We start from the raw sequence: 24,512 nt of genomic DNA, 5'->3' as shown, positions 1-24,512 counted from the left end.
AGCCTAGGGAGCCCTGCGGAAACTCCCGCGGGCTCCCCAGGCTTGCTGATAGCTTCCTGAAGCCTGAGAGTGAGAGGGGTCGGTGCGCATCCTCTGCCACTGCCACCCTGGTGCTCCTGTGGGCCAGAGGTAGAGCAGATGAGCGCATTCTGCCTACCCATGAGAAGCAGTGGCGGTGGCAGCAGCAATGGTGGCAGCAGCCCCAGGTAAGGTTGGGCTGGGCTGGGGCTGGGGAGGAGGACTACTTGCCCCCTCTGCCTCTTATTTCAGTCCTCCCCACCCCACCCCCCGGTGCCACTTCTCCAGCCCGCCACAAGGTCTGAGGGACAGTGGCTAAAAATTTTTGCTGACCCCTGGCGTAGACTTTTGTATCTTTAAGAAATATGGTTTATTTGCCTATTTACACCTTCAGTCTGCATGGAGGGAGCCCAGAGCTTACGGCATGATCATCTCAAGAGTGACTTGTACCTCACAGCAGTGCAGTCATGGAGTCCAAGGGATCTCTCCTAGTCATCCTTCAGCCAGCCTGCCCAAGATGGGCCTTTTCAACCCTCCTTTCGTCTTCCCAGAAAACCTTAGTAAAAAACTATTTTCCTGTCACCTCAAATACACAAGTCCCACCACCTGGGTAACACCTGACTCCCCAGGCCAAAGGCTTCCTCTCTGATGGCCCATCAACACCTTTTGTCATATTAAGAGATTTGCTCTTCACTAACCCATCCAGGCTGGTCTGCATAAGCCAGCCCAGGGATGCCGCTGCAGCTGGCATTTCTCCCTTCACATCTCAAATAATCAAAATCCTAGCATTTATTAATTTCTAGGGTTTAGGGGTCCCCTCCCAAAAAAAATCTATAACGGTACATTACGTCTGGTAAATGAGTCACTATAGCCACTAGAGAGCTGTGAAAATTTGTGTCCCAGGCTTTTTAGACTCATCTACTCATGTATTATTGGGACGCGGGTGGCGCTGTGGGCTAAAGCCTCAACGCCTAGGGCTTGCCGATCGAAAGGTTGGCGGTTCGAATCCCCGCGGCGGGGTGCGCTCCCGCTGCTCGGTCCCAGCGCCTGCCCACCTAGCAGTTCGAAAGCACCCCCGGGGGCAAGTAGATAAATAGGTACCGCTTACCAGCGGGAAGGTAAACGGCGTTCCGTGTGCGGCTCTGGCTCGCCAGAGCAGCGTTGTCACGCTGGCCACGTGACCCGGAAGTGTCTCCGGACAGCGCTGGCCCCCGGCCAATAGATGTGAGATGGGCGCACAAACCCCAGAGTCTGTCAAGACTGGCCCGTTCGGGCAGGGGTACCTTTACCTTTTTACTCATGTATTATCTGAAACCCAAGGGGCACATTGGTTGCCAGATGTGAAATATATTGGCATCATTTTCAGCTCTCCTGCCCCACTATAGAGGGAAAGCAGCAGCACAAACAAAAAATCACTTGGACAAGTGGAAAACCTCCTGGACCCCATGCTTTCTAGGCATGTGTGGATGAGCTCAAGGATAGCCCAAGCCAGCACAAACAGGTCCTGAACAGCCTCTTGTGCGTTTCTCATGAGATATTTCGTGAGACCTTTTGAGGACATCATAGGAGGTACTTAGTGGTGGACACACTGGCATCCATGGGCACCATGCTGGAATTCCCTAAGAAGGGAATGGAGAACACACAGGAAGGAGAAGTTTAATTTTCCCCAGCTGAGATCCCAATGAGAATCAGCCCCACCCCCAAGAGCATGGCAATTAGCCTCTGCCAACACAAAAAGCTAAGGATAACTGCAGCACACAGGGTCTTTGTCTGGGTGGGAACACTAAACCTCCTTTTCCTCTGCAATGTGGTCCTGCACCGGGTATTTTGCTTTCAAAAATCCAGTTGTGGTTGCTTATTGTGTCATTACAGCCACCTTCCCCTACTCTGATGACCCCAGGAAGTTCCAATCCTCCTTAACCAGAAGGTTTGTGGTCCGAAACATTTGGAGGGTACCAGGTTGAGGGAGGCTGTGTCAAAGTCACATCTCGTTTGGCTCTCAGAAAATAGGTTTAGGGAGAATGAGGCTGACACCTTGCTTGACCTGTGGTTCCCAAAATCTGCTTTATTCTCACCTGTGACCCGCTTTCATCTTCTTCTCTCTTTTGGCAGAGGCTACCAGGAGGAGAAGCCAAATGGCTTTTCAGTTCAAGGGTCAACCAGGAAGAAATATGGAGCAAACCCGTTTGCTTATTGCATTTATAGCTCACTCTTTGTCCAAAGAATTCAGGGCTGCAGAATATGTGGTCCTTCCTTCCCAAATCATTTTATCCTCCCAAGAACCCTGCGGGGTAAATTAGGCTGAGAGAAGGTGACTGGCTCAAAGTCATCCAGTGTGAGCTTCGTGGCTGGTTGGGGATTTGAACTCATCCATCACTCTAACCACTATACCATGCTGCTCTGCAAGTGCTGACTTTGGTTAATTGGAATGAGAAGCACAGAATGGCAGGATTGTTGAAGAGGTGGGGTTTGGGGGGTTGCAAAAGGAGGCACTGCCTCGCCCTCTGAATCTGTTCTGTCCCCAAAGCCACAGTGCAGAGTCTCCACGGTCCTCTAGGCCTTTTTCACAAAGCCAGCGTATTCACCGTTCTCGCTGGGGAAAGCATCCCGGATTTTCCACCTGCAGCAGTTGGGGATCAGAGCCCTTTCTTCCAGGTCCTCCTCCCCAAAGCGCCAGTGAATGTACTGCTTGTAGGCGCAGTGCCGAAACTGCCTGTTGCATGCCTCCCCATTCAGGTCCAACAAGGGCTCTTTGTAGAGGAGGACAAACTTCAGCATCGGCCGGGAAAGGACCAGGCGCTCAAACAGATCGGAAGTTGTGATGCAGGCCCCATTTTTCCTTCGGCAACAGAGCTGCTCCCAGTAGCCCTTGGCTGGGCGACATTTCCCACAGCTGCACCAGGCAGGACGCTCACAGGAGGAGGAAGAAGACGAAGCAGGTCCCCCTTGGCTCTGGAGGGGATGCACCTCTTCAGAGTCCCCAAGAAGAGACACAACTTCATCCAGATGTTGCAGCTGGATTTTGGCAGCACGCATAAAATCACCAGTATTTCTCTGCAATCAAATCAAAATTTATTGGTCAATCAAATACAGATTATAGATGTGACGTTAACATATGAGAGTGCTGGAGGTGAATTAGTTAAACAAGTTACCCAATCAGAACCCAAGGGGTGGAGTCAGAGGGACTATAAAACCAGCTCTGGGAGGGGCGAATGGGGTAGTTCTTTGGGAGTTGGGTGGTTGGTTGGAATGGGAGTGATTTGGGATAGAGTCTGTGGATAGGTTGAGTTAGTGTAGAGAAATAAGCTGAGTCAGGATCAGTTAGGAGCTAGAAGACGAGTAAATATCTGACAGGTGGTTTAGTGAGTGAGAGCAGGTAGCGGAAGTTATAGGTCTGGATAGGCAACCCATTATTGTAATTGACCGATACCGTTTATGAAACCACACACTTGTTAAACTGCAATAAATAAACAGAAGTCTATGTTCCAATTTAACCCTGACTAGACTCAGTATTGTCCCAGGTAGGACCTGGGTGGTGGCAGTGAGAAATAAAGTGGTGGCACAGGGATCAATAGACGGTGAAACCTCCGGGGACCCTGTGTGATCGCCACAATAGACCAAAAAAAGGGGGGGGGAAGAGTAAGCCAATGGATTTTAGCATGCAAGAAAAGTTATTAAGAAAAGTATAATAAAGCACATGTAATAAAGCATATATAATACATATATGTGTCTGCATATAGCTCAGTAGGTGGAGCATGAGACTCTCAGGGTCGTGAGTTTGAGTCCCACTTTGGGGAAAAGACTCCTGCATTGCTGTATTGGAAAGCTTTTGTCACAAACTTAGCTGTATTGAACATAACAGGCTTAGCCATGCTAGACAGCAGCTCTTTAATTTTGCCAATGTCACTAAGGGGGAGGGGCTCTAAAAATGCACACACACACACACACACACACACACGAACACACATTTAACCTTTCTCCCCAGGGAAGATATTCCAAACCCCTGGTTGAGTTTTTTGCACTTCCCCAGCCTTTCCCCAGCTCTGCAATATCCTTTTTGAGATGAGTCTTGCAGGTCTCCTATAGAGGCACCTGGTGGAGTGCTGTGAGGACAGCAGGCTGGACTAGGTGGGCTTTGGTCTGATCCAGCAGGGCTATCATTATGTTCTTAGGACATCAGACACTGAGAGCTGTAGGATGAAGCCACTGCCAAAGTTACACATTCATTTCCTCAGTCCTGCTCCAGTCTCTGATCAAACAGGTGCATCACAGGCAATGGCCCACGTAGCATGTAATGTTAAGCCAAACCATGGTTAAGCATGAATAAATGAGTGCACGAGTGCATGGGGGGGTGTTGTGGTTGCTTCAGTCCTCCCCTGGTCTTGCTGCCAGAGGAGTAAAGTGACCAGAATTTTTTCCTCTTTGTATCTGCACACCTGTTCATTCATGCTTAGCCATGGTTTTGCTTAATGTGACACATGAGCCAGGGCACTGAAGGCTCTACTATACTGGTTGAGTTGGAACATAACACTCAACCATTGTTTTAGCATATCAGAATGAGCCAGTGAGCCTCAGGTTTGTGCGCCATTAAACTATCACCCAAATCCTAAACTGTGGTTAATCATAACTGCAGTTAGTTGAAACAGACCAGTTTCATAAACAGTGGTTTAAGGTTGGCTTCTTTCAACTAACCATAGTCAACATTAATGACAGCTTGTCTGTGTTTAGACAAGAAGGCAAATGGGAATTAATCTAAAATGGAAGGGATTCCAACTTTGGAAGATTAGATAGTGTATATAGTACAGTGGTGCCTCGCAAGATGATAAGAATCCGTTCTGTGATTCTCTTCGTCTAGCGGTTTTTTCGTCTTGCGAAGCAAGCGGATTAGCGCTATTAGCGGCTTATCGGCTGATCGGATCAGCTGATAAGCGGCTTAGAAAAAGGGGGGAGGGGAAAAAACCCGCAGGAACTCGCAAGACATTGTCGTCTTGCGAAGCAAGCCATAGGAAATTCGTCTAGCGAAGCACCTCCAAAACGGAAAACTCTTTCGTCTAGCGAGTCTTCCGTCTTGCGAGGCATTCGTCTTGCGGGGCACCACTGTAAATGACTCATGTTAAATTAATAAACATAGTAAGAACATGTGAAGATTATTTTTTTATTGAAAAATGGAGCAGTTTTGTGGTGTGTACTCAGGAATATTCAACCATATAGAAGAGAAGAAGAAGAGTTTGGATTTGATATCCTGCTTTATCACTACCCGAAGGAGTCTCAAAGCGGCTAACAATCTCCTTTCCCTTCCTCCCCCACAACAAACACTCTGTGAGGTGAGTGGGGCTGAGAGACTTCAGAGAAGCGTGACTGGCCCAAGGTCTCCCAGCAGCTGCAAGTGGAGGAGCGGAGACGCGAACCCGGTTCCCCAGATTACGAGTCTACTGCTCTTAACCACTACACCACACTGGCTCTGATTCTGGAAACAATGGAAGGATTGAGTTAACATACTTGGTGTATATAATTCCTTTGTTTTTCTTCATCGCTCATGTAACCAATATTGTTTGACTATGATGCTTTGTTTTTATGCATTAGTTATATACAGGAATTAAGTGTGTGTGTGTGTGTTTATACACTCACACACACAAAAATGTATTTCTGTACAGCTTTTTAAAACAAAGAATAATCTAAAGTGGGAGGTTTCTGTCTCCCCCTCACAGGCACACTAGAGAAGGAAAGAGTGTACAAGTTCAAGGCTTGCTAAGGCTTGCTTTCCTAACACTAAACTATGGTTTAGCGCCGTCTACCCCAAGCTGCTGCTCTCCAGATGTTTTCAAGCATAGCTTCCACCAGCCCCAACCAGCAAGGGACTGACTGATGGGAGTTGCTGTGTGAAACATCTGGAAGGCACCAGCCCATCCTCTTCAAGCCTCTGAAAACATTTCACCTGTTCACAAATCTGTATGTAGGCACAGGCAGACAGGTACACCCATATAAAAAGGAAGACCCCAACTCACGTGAATAACCTCGCCTTTAACTTTCTGTAGGCTCGTCCTCAAAAATTTGTCAATCATAAAGATGTGCGGCTCATCAACAAAAGTCACATAAAGTAGAGTCTGCCCAGCAAAATAAACAAAGACATTTTATCAACCCAAGTGTTTCACTGAATGAACTTGTTATTTCAGATGTATTAACAATAGATGAGGTCAGGCAGCAATTTGTTTGAATCTTACACTTACCACTATGGCTTGTTTGGACCTTTCCAAATTATCATTTTACAACTAAGTGGTAAGAGTGCAGCTGTTACTCAGTGTCTTGTTCACACGTAATACTTAGCCATAGCTTATTGTTGGATTGGCCATGGTTTGTTTGGCAGTCAAAACCCTGCTCAGTCTCTTAACTATGGTATATTTACTGTCAACAAAAGATGATCAGAAGCCAGGCTTTGTTGTCAGCTTCTGGAACCTTGGTTGGTTTTAACTATGGCTTGGAACTAAACGTGAACCCAGCCCCCTTCCTTAACCATGCTTTGTTTGGCCACCTAACTGCAGTCATTTACCCAGCTAGTCAACAACACACGGAAAACTAGATTCTGTGAATTACCTTAACTACAACTGGTTTCAAACAAGCCAACTTCAGTCCTTGGTTTCAGAGAATGGCTATTTTAAACTACCGTATTTTTCGCCCTATATGACGCACTTCTTCCCCTCCAAAAATGAAGGGGAAATGTGTGTGCGTCCTATGGGGCGAATGCAGGCTTTCACTGAAGCCTGGAGAGCGAGAGGGGTCGGTGCGCACCGACCCCTCTCACTCTCCAGGCTTCAGGAGAGCCCCAGCGCCAGCCCCACAAGGTCGGGGGACAGCGGGGAGGCGGAACACTGCCATCCTGCTGTCTCCCGAAGTGGTTTGGAGGCTCACGGCAGGTAGACCCCGCCGCCAGCCCCGCAAGCTCCGGGAACAGTGGGCAGGCGCACTGTCCCCGCTGTCCCTGGACCTAATCTGAAGGCGGGCGGCAGGGAGAAGAGCGCTTCTTCCCGCTGCCTGCCCCACAAGCTCCGGGGACAGCTGGGAGACGCAGCGCGTCTTCCTGCTGTCCCCGGACCTGATCTCAAGGCGGGCGGCAGGGAGAAGAGCACTTCTCCCCGCTGCCTGCCCCACAAGCTCCAGGGACAGCTGGGAGACGCAGCGCGTCTTCCTGCTGTCCCCGGACCTGATCTGAAGGCGGGCGGCGGGGAGAAGAGCGCTTCTCCCCGCTGCCTGCCCCACAAGCTCCAGGGACAGCTGGGAGATGCAGCGCGTCTTCCTGCTGTCCCTGGACATGATCTGAAGGCGGGTGACGGGGAGAAGAGCGCTTCTCCCCGCTGCCTGCCCCACAAGCGCCTGGGGGGGAAATAATTTTTTTTCCCTTTATTTCCCCCCAAAAAAACTTGATGCGTCCTATGGGGCGAAAAATACGGTAACTATAGTTTATGGTAGTTACAGTTCCAAGTCTGGTGGTTAACCAAAAGCAGAAGCAAAACCTCAAAAAACTCCCCCTCCCAGCTGTGTCGGAGGTGAAGAGAGTAGGACAAGGGGAGACTAGGCACACTCATATCTCACTAAACCACAGTTTAGTGTGATGTCCAAATCCAGCATTTCTTTTCTTGCAGTAAGGTGAATTCCCTAGCTATATCCATAAGTGGCTGCAGGATGTTGCAATTAATTGCATTTCTTACCCATCTTGGTCCCGGCACCATCTCACACTTTTTCTTGATGTAATATTCTTTCACTGGGTTGTACTTGAAGCAACGGCATGAATATGAAGTAATGAGAAAATCAACTACAAACTGTGCCTGTGAAGAAGTAAAAAAAACAAGAGAATGCTGATTCAATTTTCTTAACTGACGCAATTTGTGCTGAAATCATCTTCCACCCAAATGACAAGGGATATAAAACAGTCTCTTACCAGGCCAAAATAGGAGAGTGCGGAACCAATATATACCAGGAGCTCAAAGAAATCAAACCGTCCAGCCTTTGGTGGGGGTCAGGGTTGGAAGACAAGGAAACAGTGAACAAAAGAGATTATTGGTTTTTCCCCTAAAAGACAGTAATTAATTTTCACCCCTTTTCTCTGAGAATGGGGAAGCCTCAGCATCTGTTTCATAGATTGAGTCAGGCCTGCTTCTAGAAAAAGGATGAGGAGAGAGCACTGAACCAGGGCACAAAACTGCAAAATACAAACAAGCTACACTCTATTTCAAGTTAGAAATTAAACTGGTAAAAAATCAAGTAAGGTGAATAAAATAATAAAAAATTAGTGGCATCCAAAGTGTCAAATATGAGCACATGAAACTGCTTCCTCAGGTCCATCTAGCCCACTTCTGCCAATTCTTTTCCTTTTTAAAAAATAAATGTTTATATGCAACAATAAAATGGTACACAAACAAACATACACAGAGAAAAATTCAAGATGTGAAGTTCTTGGACATGCTGCATATTCAGAATACATAAAAGTATCTATGAATTTGGTGTCTGGCTCTTCTGTCCCTTACAGGGAACTGATTCCATCCACATGCCTGCAAGCAGAAAGGAGACAGCCATCGCTGACAACAGAACCATCAGCATCCACACAGCATGAAGCCCATACCTGAAGAGGATGCAATGGTGGAGAATACTCCATGTCAGAATGGTTTATAAAGGTGACAAAAGTTTTGCCAAAGAGCATGTTTTGAGCATGATCTTTTCGCAGAGTAATAATGTTCCACACATTATTGCAGCATGCAGCAACCTCAAGATCAGTTTGTGTTTTCCCCTTTTGAGGAACTGACAATTCTGCTCAGGGACGCGGACTTATAAAAAATATTGGGGGGGCCCGGGAAAGCTCATGAATAATGAATAAGCTCATGAATATGCAAATAAAGTGGCTCCGGCCCTAAATAGGGCAAGCAACGCCCCCCCAGCCAGCCGATTGGCTGGCTGGGAGGTGTGGCCAGTCGGGATTACCCTGTTCTCGCGGGGGCTGAAACCGCCAGGAGGAAGGAAATTCCCCCCGGCAGTGCCTTGGCAGTGGCGGTGGTGCTGCGAAGCAGCGAGGCAGGAGCCCCCGCCCCCGGGGATTCCCTAATCTCGCGGGGGACGGCCGGGGCTCTCCGACTAGGGCGCGCGGCTGGCTGGCGAGGGAGCAGGTGGGGAGGAGGCGGGGGACGGTGGCGGCGCTCTGCTGGAAGGGCGCCCGAGATTATTGGGGGGGCTGAGCCCCCCAAAAAATTTTTTTGAGGGGGCTCGAGCCCCCTCAGGCCCCATGGAGTCGGCGCCTATGATTCTGCTGCTGTGGCAAGAAAAACGAGCAGCTCTTCAGATTTTATATCCATGTTAGGAGGACCCTCAATTCCCCCACCCCAAATTTTTAAAATTTAATACATACCAAAGGAAACCCAAATGGTGGATAAACTGCTTCCTAACACAAAGTCCTACTAGCTTTCTTTCCCATGAAAATAGACACAGATGGCAAAAGGTTAAGTCCCCTCCCCACACTGCCACAACGCTGGTCCAGATCAGGCTTCCACTGCCTGCTATTCACATGCAAACAGTGCTTTTTTCTAGGGGGACGTAGGGGTACCCATAGCCCTAAACATTTTGTGAATCTTTGTACTTTTGTCCATTTACTGTACAGTGCACGCTTGGGTTGCGAACGTGATCCGTGCGGGAGGCACGTTCGCAACCCGCAGCGCAGTGTCTGCGCATGCTTGGGCACTTCTGTGCATGCGCAAAGCGTGGTATAGTACTTCTGCGCATGTGTGAGCGCCCAAACCCGGAAGTAACCCATTCCGGTATTTCCGGGTTTGGCGCGATGCACAACCCGAAAATGCACAACCTGAAGCATCTGTAACCCGAGGTATGACTGTATTTATTTTTCCCGATTTGAACTATAAAATGGTGATTTTCTTGAGTCAAAATGAGAGTACCCCTAAACATTTTTTTAAGAAAAAAAAGCACTGCATACAAATAATAATTTTAAAATCATGCAATTGCCAGTGATGTCATGCATAATCTGGCCTTCAAATTCCCATTTCTCTGACATGATCGAAAACCAGCAACAGGAAGTCAGGATGAGTTTCCTTTTACCATGCCGAACACGAGGATGTCGAAGCGAATGCCATAGGCTTTGATCAGGGTTCGCTCCTCCTTCCCACCAGCCTGCTTGTAGTACTTTGCAAATCTGCAAGGACCAAACAACACAGTTGGACACGGTATTGTAAGAGCAGTTTGGATGATGTGAGCATTGGCCTGGACTCCAAAGAGCGCTGGAAGATGGCTTCCTTCCTCACACAACACACCTATGTGGAACTTGCAACCCCCATCACACTCATTATCAGACCCCAGAACCCCAAATCCTCTCTCTGCAAAGAACACAAATGCCATTGCAATTTGGCTTTCCGTACTCTGTTAGGCAAGTTCTCTGCCCACAGTACAGCACACTCTGGTGAGTCATCGGATTACCACCCTGCCTCGTACTAGCTGCTTTTCTCCTCACAGCATAAATGAACTTTGATTTTCCGTTGTGGGATCTCCAGTCACTGGCTCAGGCATGCTTTACTGGGAAGAACAGAGCTAAGCTTCTGTTGATGCTTCTGGCAAGGTTATTTTGGATTCCCCATGGGAAACTTCCCGTCCCCAAAGTACGGAGCCCATTCTGATGTGTGGATTTAGAATGTCATGGAAACATGGGGTGCAAATCGTTGTGGGAATATCCTGTGCAAGACCCACAAAATTACCCATTTTGTAAGTAGGATATATAAATTGCCTAAAGACCAACCTTCCCTGACCTGGTAAAACTCCCCTCAAGGCGAGCCATTTTGCCCTAGAGAGCATCAGGCGTGGGAAAGCTGCAATAGACTATCATATGAGGACACACCTACCACCCACTCCAGCAGCCCTCATTCTCAAGTTATGGATGGGACAAGAGCACCCTTCTTTCCAGCTCTCCGGTCCAGTGAAAACTGGCAGTCAGAAGAAAGTTTAAAAGAAAGTTTTAAGCAAAAATCCCTGTAGCTGCTCCTTCTATGGCCAATGGAACCACACTGGTTTCCCCCTTGCTGCCCTGTTCTTCCTGGGAATCTGGAGTGCAGCCTCCCAGTGACCCCCCCCCTCCAGGATTGGCGTCACTCTCTAGCACCAAATTGGGAGTAAAAGGGGAAGTGGGGCAGTGTAGCAGCAGTCAGCAAAGGGACTGTCATGAGGCGGAGAGACATCCTGTGTGCTTTATCAGCATGACTGCGGTAGGTGGCAGATGACTTTGGTGTGAAAGGCCTTTGGTTTTTCAGAATTGCCAAATAGTTGAAATCCCCAAATAAGCCCATTTCAAAATGCACATTATAAGAGGGAGAGGAAATCAATGTTTTAAAAATGCATGCAAGTCAAGCAAATTTGCCTTGTTTGGGATCGGTTTCTCTGCTGCTAGTCTTGGGAAAACAAAAAACAATGTAGGAAACTGAAGCCCTATCTTGTTGTGGCATGGGGAGAGCCCATTTCAGCCCCTCTCTGGCATCACCTCTGCTGTTTCAAACCTTTGCAGCCAAGAGACCTAGAAACTAGAAATATTTAGAGTATGGGGGGAGGAGGGGAAATAACTAAAGTGTTCAAGATGCTAAATTCTGCACCCAGTTGCTGGCCAGGACTGCTGGGAGCTGTAGTCCAGAACACATGGAGGGCACCAGGTTGGGGATGGCTGCAACACAGCAAAGTCTTCAAAAGCATGTTTTACCTAAAATTACAAAAAAAAATTTTACCTAAAATTGTTTCCAGGGTACAAGGCTTCATTTGTTTTTTTGTCATCCAGACGCCGGAAACCATATTTGGGTTCGCAGCGGTGAAGCCACTTGTCCAGGTTGCAATCCCAGTTGATTTCGATGCCCACGATGCCACCCTTGGGAGAGAGAGAGAGTAAGGTGAGTAATAATAATAATAATAATAATAAATTTTATTTATATCCCGCCCTCCCCAGCCGAAGCCGGGCTCAGGGCGGCTAACAACACTAAAAAAAGTGCAACAATATAAAAACATCATAAGAATTAATTAAAATCAAAATTAATGGCAACCATAAACTAAAGTATTGTAAAGATTGCTGAAGGAGGGAGTCAGGCTGTGCCCTAACCAAAGGCCTGGTGGAACAGCTCTGTCTTGCAGGCCCTGCGGAAAGATGTCAAGTCCTGCAGGGCCCTTGTCTCTTGTGACAGAGCGTTCCACCAGGTTGGAGCCGCAGCCGAAAAAGCCCTGGCTCTAGTTGAGGCCAGCCTAACCTCTCTGTGGCCTGGGACCTTCAATATGTTTTTATTAGAGGACCGTAAGTTCCTCTGTGGGGCATACCAGGAGAGGCGGTCCCGTAGATACTTTTAACACGGGGCTGATCATCAACGGGGGTAGGCACCGTTGTGCTCCCAAGCTGGGGAAAGTGAGCAGTAGATCAGACCTTGAAATAGAAATAAATATTTGGTCTTTATGCCAATCAGCTTCCCAACCGTCTCTTCACAGACTGAAAGTTTATCAAAAGGAAGGGAGAAATAATTCAGCTTGCCCTTTAAAGTGCATATGGAGAACTTTCCCTCAAAGGATTCTGGGTACTGTAACTTGATTCTGGGTACTGTAGCTTGTTAAGGATTGTTGGGAGTGGTAACTAAGTGGGTAAACTAGAGTGCCCAGAATTCTTTGCGAGAAAGGATTTGCTTTGAATGTGTTTCAAAGGTATAGTCTGCACACAGCCAAGTGAGCAGGGGCATAATACAGACAAGCCTTCTATAGCCAAAACAGATGGCACAGACCTGAACAGCCACCTCAGAGAAGTTCTCTCCTGATGCTCGGAGAATATCTCCCAGTCGGAAAATTGGACAATGCGGAGCAGTGTTCTTGTTGTATGTGCAGGAAATATTAAAATCCGGTGAAATGTTTCTTCTGCAGAGAATGGGAGGGAAAGTAGTGTTGTTTTAATTTTTCAGGCAACACAAAATGAATTGTTTATGATAGCTGGGCTGACTTCGCCCAGTGTTTATAAGAAAATTAAAAAAAGCTGGGGGAAATTTCTATCACAACAGTTTTATTATGCTTTTCTTATAGTACCACTGTATCTACAGCACCACAACTCTACTGGAGGCCAAAACTACACAATATGTCATCAGCTTTGTGAATAAACCCACAAAAGTTACTAGCCTGCAAAAAGTTTTACTAGTCTGCTAAGAGGCAGTAGCCTGCATGTCTGTGCTGGCTGCAATTGAAATAATTTCTCCTCATTTGCAGCCTATATGGAGGCACAGGCCACTTGGCAAAAAATGTTTGCAGGCTAGTAATTTTTGTGAATTTCAAAAAGCTGATAATGTATTGGTGCAGTTTAGCCTGGAGTAGGATAGTGGTGGATGTAACTTTTAGAGGCAGTGGCTATGTTCAGACATCGTGGTAAGCCATAATCCATGTGCTACTGCACATTGCCCAACCATTCTCCTGGCACAAGCAGCAAACCATGGCCTTTATCTTAGCATGATGTTCAAGGTTTGTTTTGCAACCCATGATCTGAAGCCAAGTGTCCTGGCCCCCACTCAAAACCAATTAACAGGTTTCATTGCTTGAAAGTGAAGAAGTGGGTTTTTATTATAGTGGTCTCACAATACAAACTCAGTGGCCAATAAAGAGCAGAGCCTGGCAAAAGAGTAACAGCAATATGTTCATTAGCAAGAGTCAAGGACCAGGAGTCTGAAATTTGCAGTAAGAGTTCCACGACAGCTCAGGAGCTGCAAACTTGCTTCAGTGAGTTTCCCTGCCTCCCCACTGTGTTTTCAAACAAAGACAGCAACTGATCAGCTACTTGAAATAACAACTGTCCCTGTGGGAATGGGGGGGGGGATGGGACAATTTCCTCTTTTTTATTGATTCTCTGAGAAACAACGCTAGACCCATCTTCCCCTCTGAATCCTCAGACCAAGTTGTGCCCCAGAGGCCTCCTTATCCTTTGCCTGCAGGGAAGGAGCAGCCCCCAGGACTGACCACAGAGAGGAGAAATCAACAGGGCTGTGCGGCATCATTTTCTCCCCACCCTGGCCATTCAAGTCATCCTCCTCAAATGCCTCCTACTCCTGGTCTGAATCAGAAGAAGGAAGGATGACACCAGGTTTTGTTCTTTGCTTGGCCACTGTGCCTTGCTTGGAGCAAAACAAACCATAAACATTGGTTTGGCAGCAACAGTCAGCTGGGGCAGGCTAGTGGTTTGCTGATTTTACTTGGGTTAGGGAAGGAGCTCAGCAGGAGAACTGGAGCAGTGTGAATGAGCCCACGGCTCCATCACGTAAACCAGGCAAACAAGGTGGGCCCTAGAGATGGCTCCAGCAAGTCACACAAGCACCATTTTAAACAGGCACCCCAACATTGCTCCAGAGGCAGTAACAGTAAAAACAATTTACCGGAAATGAGGGCAGTTGAAACACACGTCTGCACTTACTTCGTATAATTAAATTTCGGGAAGTGAATGTTGTTTTTTATCAGCACAGTGAAGTTTTCAGCACTTCTCAGAATGGCAGGCCTAAAATGAGACCCCAGACAAGGATGAAAGATCTCAAAAAATAAAGTCCCATTTATTAAATATCATATAGTTTAATAACAGTATTAGCTGGAAAGCTGTGATGCATTTGAAGCTGAATGGGGGGGGGGGAGCCCCAGGATCTGTGAATGGGATTCCTCGCTGTTTCTAGAGTTGTAAATATATTTGAGTGGCTTTTATCAGTATCAGCAGGAATGAGACAGTGTCAGGGGCGCACATACTGAATACAGTAAAGGGGAGGAGCTTTAACCTGAGGGCCACATTCCCTACTGAGCAATATTCCAGGGGCCGTGGTGAGCAGAGCAAGAAGCAAAAGCAGGTGAAGCAATGGATGTAAATTTAACCCTTATGTGGTAGGAGAGTTTCTACACACATTCACACATCTCTCTCACCTAAGCGAGCAAGAGGGATGATCAGAGATAAGAGGCTGCTGGATCAGGCCAACGGCTCACCTCTCCAGCATCCTGTTCTCACGGTGGCACACCTGTTGCAGGTGGGAAACCAGCACATTTGAACCAAGGTCAACCAGGGGGTGACCCAGAGCCCGTGAGGCCTGGGGAGAGGACCAAGGGCCAGGCAGCCCCAGCCTGAGGTCCCTCCTCCTCGCAGTAAAAGGGCGCACAGACTGCTATGAAAAAACCTGTCTTACTCCGGAGCCTTTTTAATTGACTCCACAGGGCACCAAGCCGCGACCTCACATGTTTTGATGGTTGTGTTGTAGTTCACACACTTGCCGGTCTGAATTCCTGTAGAGAGCAGAAATCAGCTTTCATTTATGGAATATAACCTTGTTGCTAGTTGAGGTTTTCGTTTTCACTAAAAATACCAGAGCTTTTACACTGATTTGTTTTCATAGACACAGATTAGGAACATTACAGGTAAGGAAAATATTATAGCACAGAATAGAAGACTACAAATCCTGATGTCATAGCAAGCAGCCACTACTCACACAAACTCCACACCAAGGGCAATCTCTGGGACACGTCACAAGCTGTTTTCTGGCCTTCTTTGCCACCCACAGGAACTTTGACACTGCCCATGAAACGCCAGGATTTGAAGCTTATGGTATGTGGTTTGTAAGAAATCTGTCTGTCGTGTGTGTGTGTTTTTACAATCCTGTTGTAGGCAAAACTGGATCCAAAGTAGGTTAAAATTGACAGGGAGGTGGCCATCAAATATCGTCAGTAAAGTAGCCTTCACAAATCTCCCCTTTTTCATAGGGGCTGATGGAACATATGGAAGGCTGATATAATATATGTTAAAGGCAAGTGGATGTCTAATGAATTCTTTTTTAAAAATGCATGTGACGTTACATAACTCCCAGTGTTTCCAGATCTTTTGACTATAAATCTGTGAGGTAAAGAAATGGCAGTCTTACCTCATTGTCAGGGACAGTGGGGAACCCCAGTTTAAAATCCCTGCCCTAAAGGAATCTTCGTGGCAGCTCCTTTGAATGTGATTTACACACTGAATGTATGGCAAAGAACCTGCACAACCTCACACTTAATCCTATGCCCTGTCTTGAACAAATCCCATTTATGGGCCTTTAATCTGCTTTTTGGCGCATCACACAGCGTGGCCGTACCAATTAAATGTGGTAGCCCGTATACTGAACCAACTAGCCTTTCTTAATCAAGTGACAAGTAAATTGAACATTTTATCATAAGGTATGCATTCATAGTCGCCTCAAGTTTAAGTTGCTGTTGCAGTAAAGTTTCATTATTGTTGGCTATAAAAATTTGTTGAACTTTGTAAATTAAACTTTGTAAATTAAAATTTAAAAAGCAACCAGCTTTTCTTTTACTTTTTTCTGCAGCATATTACAAACATTAACCCCACGTACCATTAATCTGAGGGTCCATACGACCTTTCATACAGCTCTTGTCGGTAGAGCAAACAGCTTTGGCAAGGGGAAACTGAGCAAAAGGAAAGGGGGAAAGGAAACATACAATACGTGTTTTAATTTTTAGCATTGCATATTCATTTCAGACCACACCAACAGAAGCCAGAGCCCTGGCTGTGAACACACTGTATGTTTAAAAACAGATAGCTTCCTCCAAAGAATCCTGGGAACTGTAGTTTACCCCTCACAAGGCTACAATTCCAAGCACCCTTGACAAACTACAGTTCACAGGCTTGGTTGTATGCTGTCCTACTTTGGTCCGTCTCACTCTCAGCAAGGCCATTTTTCTTTTTATTTGTATTACTTAAAGTGTTGGTGCTGACCTTTAAAGCCCTAAACGGCCTCGGTCCAGTATACCTGAAGGAGCATCTCCACCCCCATCGTTCAGCCCGGACACTGATGTCCAGCGCCAAGGGCCTTCTGGTGGTTCCCTCACTGCGAGAAGCCATGTTACAGGGAATCAGGCAGAGGGCCTTCTTGGTAGTGGCGCCTGCCCTGTGGAATGCCCTCCCACCAGATGTCAAGGAGATAAACAATGACCAGACTTTTAGAAGACATCTGAAGGCAGCCCTGTTTAGGGAAGCTTTTAATAATTAATAGACTACTGTATTTTAATATTCTGTTGGAAGCCACCCAGACTGGCTGGGGAAATCCAGCCAGATGGGTGGGGTATAAATAATAATAATAATAATATTTAAATTTCTATACTGTCCCTTCATCTGAGGATTACAGGGCAGTTTACAATATAAAAACACAAAAATACACAACACAGTAACAAACAAAAACAATACCCCCCAGTTTAAAAGGCCCTAGATTGTTTAATTAGCCAAAGGCCTGGGAGAAGAGTAATGTTTTTCCCGGGCGCCTCAAGATATGTAATAACGACACCCGGCCAGCCTCCCTGGAGAAAGCATTTCTTTCCTTTGTCTTCCACTTGAGGTGTATATTTTTACCACACACCTTATTTTCCTGATAGTAGGTTGTTTTAAACTGTTTTCTATATTGTTTTTTGTAACGTACCCTGGGACCTTAGGGTGAAGAATGAAAATAATAATAATAATAATAATGCCATCATTAAAGGACAGCAGGACTTGAGGATTGGGGGCCAATAGCTGTGGGGTAAAGAGCTATACCAAAACACTAGGTTCCATTAAGCCCTTCTCAACATCACTTGAAACTGCGTATTTCTGTCTTCCTGGTCATAAGGACTAGGAAGGTCATTTCATTTTCCTATAATGAAATCTGAGATCCTTGGTCTGCTGAAACCTGCTACACCAGTTACCAGATTTCATGCTTGAACAGAAAACTTACGAAATGTGCAGAACAAAATGCAGCCCTGAATGTATCTTGCCAGTTGCCAAAAAGATTCAAGCTTAAACAGAGAATGCAAAGAACAAATTCTGGACTAGTTGTTGCAGGTTTTTTGTTTCTCTGAAATCTAACAAGGTTGTGATGGGAAAGATGAATCAGCACCTGATGACGTAGGATCACCATAGCAATGAAACACTAATTAAGAAGCCTTCCGTTACAGAATATGGCTTATTTCCCTCTCCACACAGATAATAACATCACTCACAAAATTGAGTTACCTCAGGGCAAAGTCCCTGGACTTGGTTCTCTGTCTTGATGATATTGGTTAGCACAAAGAATGAATTTATTCCCTGCATACACAAAAAAGGAGGCAAAAGAGAAAGAACAACTGATCAAAGGGGGTTAAAAGCGGATCTCTTCAAAAGATTGTTCCACAGGGGCGGGGGGGGGGAATCAAAAGCCACAAACCCCCAAGCCACACAGTTTTAAAGAAGGCAAAACATTTATTAGGGACCAAGCAAAATATCATAAACCATCAGGATCAAGAGCTATGGAGTTATCCTCTTTTTCTAGATGAACGTTCAACTACCGTATTTTTCGCTCTATAAGACGCACCAGACCACAAGACGCACCTAGTTTTTGGAGGAGGAAAACAAGGGGGGGGGAATTCTGAATCTCAGAAACCAGAACAGCAAGAGGGATCGCTGCACAGTGAAAGCAGCAATTCCTCTTGCTGTTCTGGCTTCTGGGATAGCTGCGCAGCCTGCATTCACTCCATAAGACGCACAGACATTTCCCCTTACTTTTTAGGAGGGAAAAAGTGAGTCTTATAGAGCAAAAAATACAGTAAGTAAAACAAAACTGGGGATGGGAGAAGACTGTCTGACAGTGGAAGATGTCTGCCTCAGAACATGGAAGGGGTTTTTTCACTGAAGGTATTCAAGCACAGGCTGAACTGCCATCTGTCTAAGGAAACATAGACTGCTGCCTTATGCTGAATGGCAGCGGCTCTCCAAGGTTTCAAATGGGCGTCACTCTATGCCCTACATGAAGATGTGGGAGACTGACCTACAGTCTTTCCCCTATACCAGGTGTGGTGAACCTTTGCAACCCCATGTCGCTGAAGGGCCATAGCCCAGTGATCCTTTGGAGAACGGCTGTAGCTTAGTGACAGAGCTCCTGTTTTGCGTTCAGAAAGGTTCCAGGTTCAATTCCCAGCATCTCCAGGCAGGGTTCGTAATGCACACTCAAGGTGTGTCCAACCTCTGCTTTATATCCCAAAGCCAAAAAGCAATCACTCAGGTCACTGAAAGCAGGTTGCTCCCTGGTCAAGGAGTTGAGACATACCTGGATAGGGAGAGTGTACTCCACTGTGTCCCAGATCCTTGCTTCAGTCTGAGAAATCCCTTTCACTTTTGTGTGCACTGAGCTGATGACGGAGTCCTTCTTCTGATAGCGTCTGTCAGCAATAAGGACCACACTGGAGAGACACAATGGAAAGGGTTTGAGGTGGTGTCCCTGCCCCCCCCCCCATGGTACAGCACTGCCCTGTATTATGCAAACCCAGAGCAAAGATACTGCCCAGAGGATTAGAAATAAATTGTGCCATTTTGATGACCAGGTGCACTAAAGAGATGGGCAAGTGGAAGGACGAGTCAATTTTTCAGTTCCTGTACCACTATGACTATTCACCTGCCAATGAATGCTTCAAAGCTACAGGAGTTCTGTCCATCATTTTTTTAAAATGGTAGTTTTATAACATAATGTGCATTTTTTGGTGTGTGTGATGTGTCTTTTAAAAAACCCTTACCTGCGACACACACACAGCAGCAGGGGCGCCGACTTATAAAAAATATTGGGGGAGCCCGCGAAAGCTCATGAATAATAAATAAGCTCATGAATATGCAGATAAAGTGGCGCCGCCTCCTCGTGAGCGAATAGGGGAGAGCGTGCTGCGCCTATTAATCAGCTCCGAAGGAAATTGGGTGGAGCTTTTGCTCGGGAGGGAGGGCAGGAGGCATGCAGCCCGATCCTGTGCATTTTGGGCTGGGGGAGGGGCGGCGGTGGCACTCTGCTGGAGGGGCGTCCGAGATTATTGGGGGGGAAGAGCCCCCCCAAACGAATTTTTGAGGGGGCTCGGGCCCCCTCAGGCCCCATGGATTCGGCGCCTATGCACAGCAGGCATGGCAGATCTGTGGGCCTCCAGATGTTGGACTCCAACTCTCATCACCTCAGGTCATTGGCCTCAGTCCCGTCTGGGACTGATGGGATTTGCAGTCCATCAACATCTGGAGGGCCACAGCTTCACCATTTGTTATTCTTGCCATAAAGCAACACAGACCCACCACTCTATTTACTACATTGAGTTTCCCTTTAAGAGTAGCTGTTTGTACATCATGCCATTCATCAGATGCGTGGGTGGGAAAGAAGGTCACACACCAAACTTACAAAGCTGTGCTTGTCTGAAAGAAGGCTCTTCTCTTAGGACTCAGAATGCCAAAAGTTATACGCTCAGAAACAAATCTACATTAATATGTGCAGATCAGTTTAATGCAGTACTTTTCAATGCAAGCAGGAAAAAAATTCCCAGCTCTTTATTTCCAAGGCTGTGTGATCCTAACCTCAGTTACTACAGTTCTGTTTCACTGATTAAAATGTTTTAGAGGTCACTATGTAAGACTATATACCAGCTGTTGTTGCAAATGCAAAGCTTTCTACTTCAGTGATAAATAAACAATAAAGTCTTTCCCCTTAAGTTCTCTTGCTGTAAAAATAAAATCCTAATAGCACAGGTTTAGAAGACCAGTTTAGTAGGTTTTTTCTGTTGTCCTACACGTTACTTATGAGTTCCACTGATTTCAGTGTGACTTACTCTTGCAGCAGTTGTGCACTCTCAACTGCAATCCTATGCACGCTTAATAGGGAGCAGATCCCAGTGAACTCAGTGGAACTTTACTTCTGCATAAGCATGCATTGGATCAGGCTGTGCAGAGTTCAGCAAGCTGGCAAAGTTAAATCTGATGTGTTTACTTGTACATTTAAAGCACATTTATGCTGCTTTAATTGTCATGATTTCCCCCAGCAATTTCCAGCACCCTTAACAAACTGCAGTCCCCAGGATTCATCGGGGGAAGGCCACGTGCTTTGAATATATGGTGTGGATATGACCTAAAGTCCGAGATAGAGCTTTAAGATCAGACAGTCCCTGCCTGAATCTGTGGCCCCATCTGCACTATGCATTTAAAGCAAGTGTCATAGTAATTTAAGCAGCCATAGCTCCCCCCAGCCAAAGAACACTGGGAAGTATAGCTTGTCAAGGGCACTGACCAACTCACAGACCTACAATTCCCTGAGTACCAGGGAAGAGTAAACCACTCTGGGAACTGTAGCCCTGTGAGGGGAAGTCTTAGCACCCTTGATAAACTACAGTTCCCATGATTTGGGGGAGGGGGGACCATGCCTGCTTAAAGTCATATGATAGTGCCAGGTGGGGCCTCAATATTTGGCAAATTGTTCTCTCAGTGTCCAGTTTAGTCCATTCATCCTGTATTTGCAATAAGAGGAAAGTACGGCAGTAATAACAATGAGTTGGGACAGTACAGTTTCAACTAGACCAACACCCTGCTCAGTGCAGGTTCTGCTATGCAGGGTGCAACAAAAGCATCTCTGACAAATGTCCATTCACCCTTCTCCTGTCCTTTGCCATCAAGTGAAGGGTGAAAATTTTATTCCCTAACCATTTCCTTTGGGAGCAACAGAGAGCAAACCTGCTCCATGTTCCACATGGCAGTCCTTCAGACCTCTGAATAGTGCTATCATGTCTCTCTTTCATCTCCTCCTCTTTAAGCTAAACATACTAAGGTCTTTCAACTGTTCATTGTACTATGGGGATTTCCAGAACCCCCAAACCTCCTTTGGGCATGCTCCAATTTGTATGCTCCAATTGTCCTTCCTAAAACGTGGCACCCAGGACTGGAGCTTGATCAGTGCAGAACAGAGCAGAGCCATTACTTCCCATGATCCAGACATCAAACATCTGTTAACACAGCCTAAGATTGCATTAGCAGCCTATCGTATAAGGTTGTTGTTCTAAAGATTACATTATTACATGTGAGCTGCTTTGAACACTTTAAAGCCCTGTATAAATAATGTGGTATCTTGTTGACATCCATCTGTCTCAAGAGACAATGGAGGAGAGACAATGGAGTGCGCCTCCAGGGGGAAGAGTTAAACCGCTGTGTTAGCAGCACCAAAGTGACCTTCCCGGGGTGCAAGCCTGCGCAATGTGTATAGAGGCCCTGGGCTGACCAGATGACAAGATCCACCTCTTAGCCTGGTTCATGTGGTCCAAAGGAAAGCAGAGCAATACATTCGACACCAGCTTGGATGCAGGACTTGCCGGAAGGAGGTGTACAAGGCTCAGTTAAGGAAAAAATAAAGCTTGACACTCCGGATTTGTGTAGCATTTACTCCTGAGCCTTTTCATCCCCCGAAGATGTCCCAAAAGGCAGCAGAGGCTTAGGAGTTTCCTTCTCCTAGATGGGCTCCCTTCCCAGGTGGACAAGCCCCATCTGCCCCTCACTTCCCTCTACAGTATGTGCAGAAACGGCACATGCATCTGCTCCATCCGCCAGAGCCGGTCTTTGCATGCAGGCGAAGTCCCTCATTCACCAAGGTTTTGAGACCCATTGGCTACCCTCACCTGGTTTAGCCAGCCAGTCGAAGCTGTTCCCTGTACGAGGCCCCGGGTTTTTGAACCAAAATAGCCATTGTAAGGGAGAATGGTCAGTCCTCACCACAAATTTCCTACCAGACAGATAATAATGAAAACGTCCTATGAACTTCACAACTGCCAGGAGTTCTTTCCTAGTAGTGCAGAAGTTTCTCTCAGGCTCTTACTGAAATAAGCAACAGGCTTGTCTTGTCCTGCACATTCCTATGACAGTTCAGCCCTCATACCATAAGCACCGGCATCTGTATCTAAAACGAATAGTGACCGCTTTTGCCTGCTGACAGCTACAAGGAGTCACAGGTGAGTTGTGAGTGCAAGGTGGGGAATGTGGTATCACTGACAATTAATATTGATTAAATTTATACATTTAACATGCTTTTGTTAAAGCAGTATCTTATGAACCGTCGCTAACATTTTTACCAGCTTTACTAACTTTCAGACAATAGATGAAACTACTTAAACAACTCTAGGATATAGTTTAACTGATCCAAGTAGACAGAGCAATTTGCACAGTTCAACCCCAGCCTTCCTTATCAACAGCTAGAGATGTAAACCCCATGGATTTCACTGGAGAGCTCTTTCCAAGGCTTCCAACTTTCCCTGTTTGTTTTCCCTGCTGCCGTATCTGAACTTTTCCTGTTCCACTTACCAGACATACATGAAGACGACAGAATGGATGGCCCACTTGAGGCTCCCGTAGTAGACACTCCGAATGCGCACAACCTTGTTAGTTTCATATTCACACACATTCTTCAAGCTGCAGCACCCGGCCATGGCGGGGGAACAAAAAAGGCCTCTTACAAACTGCACCCTCTCACAGACAGCACTGCCGCTGGTGTTTCTGGCCACACACACACTCACAAAGCAAAACCACTCCACTTAAAGGCACAGTAAGAAAGCCATGCAGGGAAGGAGCAAGTTAAGATAAATCAAAATAGTCACATGAGCTATAACTCAGCTGCTGCGCAATCACCTCCAGACTGTTATTTTGTGGGAGGGATTCAAGTGTAGGTTTGCACAATTAAAATAGATTAAAATGCTCTGTGGCCTTGGGGCAACCAATGCACTTAACACAAACACTTTTTTGCAGTTAGGAAATTAATGGGGAAACACATTGAACAGTGGGGGACGGACAAATTATTAACAGATGAATAAACACCCCACAAGCAAATCAGGTAAACATCATTGTATAACTTCACCACAAACAAATCAAAATGAATGCAGATTAGAAGACTTCTGCAACTTCTGGAGTTTTGGCAGATCTGTTTATAGCAACACACAGCTTTTCTCCTCCTCACCCTTCCTTCCTTCCTCCGGTCAAGCTATTTAAAACAATAGCAGCAGCATTTTTCTCATTTCTGTTTCAAACCGTTCTGAACTTGAGCTAGAGCAGGGTAGTTCAACTTTCCATACCAAGTGGGCTGCAAGAGCACTTTGACATAACCGCATACTGCCTTGTAGGGGGGTGGAAGCCAAAACTGGACGACCCCCACCTCCTCGCGCTACCTTCCCGGAGCCAACTAAGTAAGGCACTGGGCTTTAGGAAGGAGGCACAAGGCTCTGGCAGGACCTTGAGAGGCAATAATTACACACTGAGGCAAGAAATTCCTGCCAACCTAGCAGTTCGAAAGCACATCAAGTGCAAGTAGATAAATAGGTACCGCTCCAGTAGGAAGGTAAATGGTGTTCTGTGTGCTGCTCTGGTTCACCAGAAGCGGCTTAGTCCTGCTGGCCACATGACCTGGAAGCTGTACGCCGGCTCCCTCGGCCAGTAAAGCCAGATGAGCACCGCAACCCCAGAGTCGGCCACGACTGGACCTAACAGTCAGGGGTCCCTTTCCCTTTAAGGCAAGAAATACTCTCCCTTATTATTTCACTTTTTGTTATTATTTGGGACCTTTTGACAAAGGGCGGTATATAAACTGAATTTATTATTATTATTGTCATTGCAAACCTTACTGTTATTGAAGTGCTAAGTAGAAGTGGTGTTCCTACCAATT

General features: G+C 46.4%; 1 protein-coding gene across 1 annotated transcript; it reads right to left on the bottom strand.

Moving 5' to 3' along the window:
• Positions 1-2,495: 2,495 nt before the first annotated feature.
• P2RX7 (purinergic receptor P2X 7) lies at positions 2,496-24,007 on the bottom strand. Its single transcript, XM_082203801.1, has 13 exons — positions 23,162-24,007; positions 19,128-19,260; positions 18,059-18,130; positions 16,410-16,482; positions 15,216-15,312; positions 14,468-14,548; positions 12,804-12,933; positions 11,775-11,911; positions 10,111-10,204; positions 7,952-8,017; positions 7,722-7,838; positions 6,024-6,122; positions 2,496-3,072 (listed from the first exon to the last, which is right to left on the bottom strand). Exons 1-13 carry the CDS (start codon positions 23,284-23,286, stop codon positions 2,572-2,574), a joined length of 1,725 nt encoding a protein of 574 aa, XP_082059927.1. The 5' UTR covers positions 23,287-24,007; the 3' UTR covers positions 2,496-2,571.
• Positions 24,008-24,512: the final 505 nt, after the last annotated feature.

This window comes from Podarcis vaucheri (genome assembly GCF_965113315.1).
Source record: "Podarcis vaucheri genome assembly, chromosome: 16".
NCBI classification, from domain to species: Eukaryota; Metazoa; Chordata; class Lepidosauria; order Squamata; family Lacertidae; genus Podarcis; species Podarcis vaucheri.
Note: the sequence above shows the minus strand (reverse complement) of the source record. Positions and strands in the feature narration are given on the sequence as shown.

Bases quoted from the DNA above. Each gene is read 5' to 3' on its own strand.
- P2RX7 (XM_082203801.1), bottom strand. From the start codon at position 23,286: ATGGCCGGGTGCTGCAGCTTGAAGAATGTGTGTGAATATGAAACTAAC. The intron at 18,131-19,127 runs GTATGTCTCAAC...TTGTGTATGCAG, and splicing joins AGTACACTCTCCCTATCCAG to GGAATAAATTCATTCTTTGT. The intron at 14,549-15,215 runs GTAAGACAGGTT...GTCTCATTTTAG, and splicing joins TCAATTAAAAAGGCTCCGGA to GCCTGCCATTCTGAGAAGTG.